Here is a 7,395-nt window from a genome sequence, read left to right as displayed (position 1 = left end):
TAATAAAACCATCCCAATGACTTATAATCTTGAAATATGAATGAACAGCCGATTAGAGGATGTTTTTACGAAGAAGAGTTAGTACGACCGAGAATCCTGACGTATATCTGATTGAGAAGGTGTTGAAGAGAGAAAAAATAAAGTATATGTAAAGTGGTTAGGCCTTCCTAGCGAACAAAATTCTTGGATTGATGAATCAAATATGGTTTAAATGTATATAATAGTGACTTTTATGATAAAGTAATATTAAAGTTCATTATTGTTTTCATTTCAATTATAAGTATGTGAACTGAAAAATATTGCAGCGGTAAACATTGCCCCAGCCATTCGCAATGTTCTGTGTATACCAAACCAAATTAATTGTATACTCCATTCCCGCTTATATTTTTCAACTCACGATATTGAAAACACATTATCATTCCCAAAACTAATCGCCGTCACTTTGAAATGCAGTATCCAACTCTTTTTGCCAATTATCTCTCACTGATGATGCTGTCTCATAAAGCTTAGTCGACTCCTCAAGCTCAGCCTGAGCTTGCATTCTCGAACGTTGATGGAATTGCTTATCTTTACCAATTTTTGAACGGAGTTCATCAGCATCTTTAGACATTCTAGCTAATTCAACCTTCGCTAATGCAATCTTGGCATCTAATGCTTCAAGATTTTCATTATTAGCATTAATAGCTCGCTCACTCTTTTCAAGTTCAGCAATAGTCATCTGTGCCTTTACAAGACGGCATTTTGCTTTCCTTTTCATTTCCCCAAAACCGATGGAGGGGACTGAAAGAAGATAGCGGTTCAGCTTTCAATCACTCTTCATTTCTTTAGGAGTACCTTTTGACTTCCTCTTCGATCTGTCACTTTTCCTTGTGGGTTTTTTCTGTCGCACAACACTTTTGGATTCTTTCTTTTCTTTAAAGTCAGTGACAATCGATGAAGATGCCTTAGTAACCTTCCTCTTGATTGTTCTAGATTTCTTATCAACACCAAGAGGAAGGGTAGATGAAGAGTGTTTGAGTGATGATAATTGCGAAACGATCGGATTTCAATAATAATTTGCTCATTTGGTTCTGGCACATCTGCAAAGTTAACGAAGTCGTTAATATCAAAATCATTTATCGAATCTTGACTCGATAAATGTAATACTGGAATATTTTCAAAATCAGTCTGATCGATATCAACAAGTGGTGAACCATCTTCAGCAATCAATAGCGGCATAGAGCTCATGATTATTAAGGTCTGAGGAATGATATGTGATAGCAATAGATTGTGGATAGGAAAGGTGATGATGTTACTGAGACCTCACCATTTATAGAAGAAAATAAACTAGCGCATGCGCTCTTTCATCAACTGGCACATGCGCTCTCCCACTAAACTATTCACGCATGTAACAATCTTTGTCATTTAAGAGGAAAACTTTGTGTTGCATGCATGTATTTTTAAATGTTAGAAAATAATACAAATAAATTCAAAATATATATAATTTATTAATAATAGAGGACAATAACGATAATAAAAAATGAAAAATGTTAATATGTCTCTGTGGATGTGGAACGTTCTTTGACTCTATTCCTCAATAGTTGTTGCTCGTGCGTCAAACACCAACATTGAAAAAAATGGATTCTCCTATTGGGGTAGAGTTGACCAACCTTCTCACACAGATCCCAAGTACTTCTACATGCATTGCATACATGATTCCAACAATTCATGGAATATGTATCACAACGCAAACAACGTTGCAGTGGAGTTGGAACGGCAGCCCAGGTACCACAAATATTTCTACAGATACCTATATTGTTAAATATTATAGGTTCGGACACTTCAGACACTGTAACTGTTGTTGACGATAATCCGATTTTGTTCGCTTCGGTGGATGAGAAGGAGGCGATAGTTGAATCCGCAACACGCAATCACTACACATCCCAGTACATGGATTGATTGAATCCTTAGGTCTACTTATTTGACAAAAGTAGCACACAATAGCCCCTGCAATCATCATTGGGTAGACACACACTTTTGTTTTTCATTCCACTCTTTTGGAAACGGCATTTTACTAATTCGATTAGAAATATTAAGAGATGACTTACAGAAACTCTGAATGCTCTCTCCTATACCTACGATCTCTATTTATACAAATCAACATCATGTGGAAGTATAGTGGGATAACTTCTCCTACTATTCCACTCTAAACGAGTCAAGTGGGAGTCGCATTACCACCTATATAAGTTGACTTGCAAACCTAGAGTTCATTCATTCACTCTCTATAACTGTGAGCAAACAACAACAAGATGAATTCTGCAAAAATAAATGCTGCATTAAATAGAATATCTGCTGTTGATGAAAACAATTGGATAGACGAATCAGATGATGAGGATGTCAATGTTCCGCTAGAGGAAGTAATAGTTGAAGCAGAAGATGTTGGAGTCGATGAAGATGAGATAGACGAAGTTGAAAACGAGGCCAACCAAAGCGACGAAGATGATGACGTGATGGAGTTTGAGAGGGTCATGGATGAAGAAGGAGATGATGAAGGGATAGAAGCTGACACAACTGAAGGTGATGGTGCTATGAGGATCGGTATGCGAACACTCAATGTCAGTGAGACACTGGAAGATCCCTTGGATTTGTATTGTGCAATGGATGCATACGTATTGATCAGCACAATAGATGGAGAGAACAAAAAACTATGTTGGTGCTGCTTTCGGTTTTATTCGCATAGAAACAATAATGGAGGGTGGTATGCCCATGTCAACACCCACAACACTGTCTCAATTATGGAAATGGGACAGAATTGGTGTGAAGCTTGCGAGAGGCCACTAACAAACTTCACCCGAGTATCTACATGTATTATATGTAATAATGTCCAACCTGTGGCACAATAACCGTGGGCCTACTGGTCAAAAAAAAACAACAGCCCTTTTCAGGGCTACATTATTCACACAAACAGTAGTTAGTTGTATTAGTATTCATAGATTATGTGACAAATGAATACTTTGACTAATAAAAGTCTAAGTTGGAAATTTGTTAGTCTTTGAATATCTATACATTATATGACAAATAAATTACTACTTTGACTGAAAAGTCGAAATTTGGAATTTGATAGTCATTGAATATCTATGCATATGATGAGTAATACTTTAAATGAAAGTTGAAGTTGGCATTTGTCAATCATTCATATGCATATAATGATGAATACTTTCACATACATATATTTCGTTTGAGATTATAATGTTAACATAATGTTAACAATGGTATGAATCTGTTTCTGTTTGAAAGTATAATGGTAGCTCTGAAAAGAGCTATTTTTTTTTATTGTTTCAGTCTTTAATTGTAGCCCTGAAAAGGGCTGTTATTTTTTTTATTAATCCATACAATGATATGGACTAACGCTCCTCATCATCAGAAACAATAATTATGGTATCGTCATCTGAATCAGATGATATACTAATGATATCATCCTCATAGTCATCTGAATCAGATGATATACGCATGATGTCGTCGTCGTCATAATCATCTGAATCAGATGATATACTAATCACATCATCCGCATTATTATCGTCAACAGCATCTATGTCGTCCTGAATACCTTGTTCCACTCGTTCTGCGAAATCATCAGGAAGATCATAGATTCGCTGCAAAAATTGAGCGAAGGTTGTACTCAAATGATCAGACGTTGAATCTTTTTCATGTACTTGGATGGGTCCTGTACTCGACATTGTGGAAGAATGATATAGAACTGGGATTGTTGCTATATTTATATTGGAAGAAATGAAATGGAGGGGGTGAAATGTAGAACAGTGTTTGAGATTCGAAAACATCAAGAATGAAACTCTGAGCGATTATTAGGAGAAATTCTTAGTGATTATTATGGAAAAAAAAAACTAATAAGAGGGAGAGGAAGGGAGGAAGACACTGCCCCAGCCTCGCAGTGCCTCGTGTACACCAACCAAAAAGTGTGTACTCCGTGGAAGGAAAGGAAAGGAAATGATGGACGAGTAGATGATTATATGTCATCATCGGAATTGAGGACATCATCATCGATCAGGATTGGGATGGCGGAGGACTATCCTCGATGAGGATAGGGGATGGTGGAGGACGTCTAACGTCAAGCTCGTCATCAGCATCATCGCCAGAGTCGTCGTCGTCATCATCGTCGTCGTCGCTGCTCATTGGGACAATGTCATCATAAGCAGGGTCCCACCATCCGTCAGGATCTGGATATTCCGAATCGTCCAAGTGTCCTTCGTCACTGCCAGTGACATGTAGAACTTGCATCCTGATGTCGTGATCCTGGTATTCATATGGCGGACTGTGGGGTTCCGTGGTGGAAGAGACTAGCGGTACCTGGCTGTTATCCCAGTAATTGAAGTTGTACCCCTGATCCGGGCAGCTATAGGGTTCGGAGGTTGAATCGGGTTCCATCTCGATGCTAGCTGATCAACTGAATGTTTCATCAGATGATTTCTACTTTTATACTTTCGAGAGGAGTGGGAGAGGAGTGGGACATTGAGTAGGGGTAAATTGCAGTGTGACATAAGACATATTCAATGAGTAGGGGTAAATTGCAAAGTGACATAAGACATATTCAATGAAAGAGATACTTGAATGGATAAAATACAAATGAAATATACTTGTCGATTTCACTATGAAACATGTCTATTTTTTTATTTTTTAAATTTTCTTCACATGAAATTATTTACAAGTGATTAGAGAACACGAAAATTGATGTGAGGTATTTGTCTAGGAGAACTTGGAATTGGAATAAAAAAATAATAATAATAATAAGAGGAAGTGAAGAAAAATGCTCCAACCATCGCATTGTTCAATGTGTACCAAACCAAAAAACAGTGTACACCCTTTATTTCACTTCCTTTTCCTTTATTCAATATAAACTTAACAAATATAAACTTAAAACTACCATAATTAAATATTCCTAACTAACCTAAAACCAATCTTATATTTACACTTTATCTACAAAAAGAGTGTCCATAACTGTCACTACTTTTTTGTACAGCTCTATCGAAGAGGTCTCTGCTTTACACCTTTCCTGCAGAGATGCATAATTCCGATCTATTTCGGCCATTTCCTTTTGGATTTCCCTCCGTCGGTTATCCATTTCAGCCATTTGTCGCTTCATGGTAACCAACGCGGCCTCGCTAGATCGGGAAGCTCGTTCTGCTTCCTTACATCTCTGCAGAAAAACACTCAACTTTTCACTAACCTCTTCGATAGGCTGTGGCACCAACACCTCAGGATCCGCCGGTGTCGCTGGCAGCGGTGGTAGTCGCACCACCAACGGGGACAATATCACCAACTCCGGGGAAGGAATCCTCGGAGTTTCCACTGCTGCTGGTGCTGCTGCTGGTGTGGAGGCCCTCTTACGAGAGGTCGAAAAACTACATGCATAAGGATTAGTCCTATTGCAAGTAGCTCGGTACTTTGAAATAGGACCAACCCTTGCTGCAGGTCGTTGGCAAACCTTCTTCACAGCCCTGACTTCCTCCTCCTCCTCGAATAAGTCAGGGCTAGAAGATCTGCACCTAACTCGCGAACGCGAAGTGGTTGCCTGGTCACCCGTCACCGCTCTCGAAGATGCTGCCTCCTCCTGGTCAGCGGACACCGGCAGAATAGACGCCACAGCATTATTCACCTCCTGTGTATTGGTTGCCATTCTGAAAAAGAAGAAATAATACAAAGTTAGTTGATATAAAAAAATAACATTCTTAATTTACTTACTCAAATGTCAAGTTAGTCGTTGGAAGCTACTGCCTTGAAGTGGAGTGGACTGTTCTCGATGAGATGACTTCTCGAACTGAATGTTGTAGAGTGCTCTCCGGAGGGTATCGACTTCGATGCGTGAGTGGTGGGAAAATGGTGGGAGTGCACATGCGCGTTGAGGGTAGGGGTGTACATGCGCAAATGTTGGGAGTCGGGGGCGGGGCTTCGGGGAGGGAGGGGCGGGGCTTCGGAAAGGGGGCGGGGCTTCGGGAAGGGGCGGGGTATCCGAAAAGTTGGTGGCGCCGGGGGGGGGGGGGCGCGTGGCCCTAACGGGCCACGCCCACTGCCTGGGCTCCGCCCAGGTGGGTGGGGCCTCTGGCCCCAGGTAGGCGGGACATCTGGAGAGACATCTGCGCCCGCTTCGCGCGCGCGTTCCTAACATAATATGCAACCGAACACCTAACCTAACGTGGCGCGCGCGTTCCTAACATAATATGCAACCGAACACCTAACCTAACGTATGTATTAACGTAACCTAACCTAGTACGCTAACCTACCGCTATGCAACCGAACACCTAACCTAACGTATGTATTAACGTAACCTTACCTAGTACGCTAACCTACCGTAAGTCATAATCTTACCTAACCTACAGTAACTATTAACCTAACCTAACCTAACCTAACCTAACGAGGGAATACTAACCTAACACCTAACCTAACGTAAGTATGCAGCTAACCTAACGTAACTATTAACCTAACCTAACGAGAGAATACATTCACCATGTTGGTTCCATTAATACATCATCAGTTGGTTTTGGTTTTGGTTGTATTATTCTATGATTTGGATTAATGTTCAGTCCTGGATATCCCAGTCCACCTGATGATGATGGCCTGACTTTATAGTTTCTCTCCAAAACTTCTTTATGGTTTTTCTCCAATACTTCAACTCTCTGTTCCAGTACATCATACTTTTTCATTGTAGCCCCTGTTATGTTTGACATAGCATCAAATTTTTTATTTGTAGACGCTGTTATGTCAGACATTTTTATGTCTACATCACTTGTTAGTTTGTCAAATTTACGAGTGAAAGTTATCCGAGCCTCTGCAATTTTATCGTCAAATGCTTGCCGGGCGTCACGAGCAATATTGCCTATTGTGGATTGTATTGCAGCTTGTAGGGCTAGAAGTATAACTTCCTTTGCTCCATTAATTTCCCCCTCAAGATATACTACAGTTACACAATCACTCTTGTCAATTGGTTCACTTGTATTTTTCAATATTTTCCTTTGCATGTCATAATGACCATCTTTTGTTAATTTAAAACCATTCCCAGGAGGACCTCGAATGACATTACCACCCCATTTTCTTTTTCTACCAAACTTATCGATTGTTTTAGACATTGTGCTCTCTACGATGATTCTCTTCAAACTGATATTTCTGTCATTTACATTATACTAAATATTGCAGTAATTGATTAGGGAAATAGAAATAATACAAATAAAATTTCAATCATTTTATATTCATTACAGTAATACATATACATACATACATAATACATTAATATCACATTACTTCTATCATATATTATTAATTATAAATGGCTACATAAATATCAATATTGAATTTTCCGGTTTTGAAGATATTGAATGATATTTCAATCATTGATCTCGGCAGATA

The 7,395-nt window shown here is 39.3% G+C and overlaps 1 protein-coding gene across 1 annotated transcript; it reads right to left on the bottom strand.

The window, feature by feature from the left end:
- Window positions 1-4,777: 4,777 nt before the first annotated feature.
- On the bottom strand, window positions 4,778-5,788 carry LOC141483618 (uncharacterized). The gene is made up of 2 exons (XM_074178386.1): window positions 5,737-5,788; window positions 4,778-5,672 (listed from the first exon to the last, which is right to left on the bottom strand). Exon 2 carries the CDS (start codon window positions 5,669-5,671, stop codon window positions 4,961-4,963), a length of 711 nt encoding a protein of 236 aa, XP_074034487.1. The 5' UTR covers window position 5,672; window positions 5,737-5,788; the 3' UTR covers window positions 4,778-4,960.
- Window positions 5,789-7,395: the final 1,607 nt, after the last annotated feature.

Source organism: Leptinotarsa decemlineata, unplaced genomic scaffold (genome assembly GCF_025532065.1).
Source record: "Leptinotarsa decemlineata unplaced genomic scaffold, Ldec_3_MD MMD2_tig00003736_RagTag_RagTag, whole genome shotgun sequence".
Classification (NCBI taxonomy): Eukaryota; Metazoa; Arthropoda; class Insecta; order Coleoptera; family Chrysomelidae; genus Leptinotarsa; species Leptinotarsa decemlineata.
This window is presented reverse-complemented; position numbering and strand designations above follow the sequence as displayed.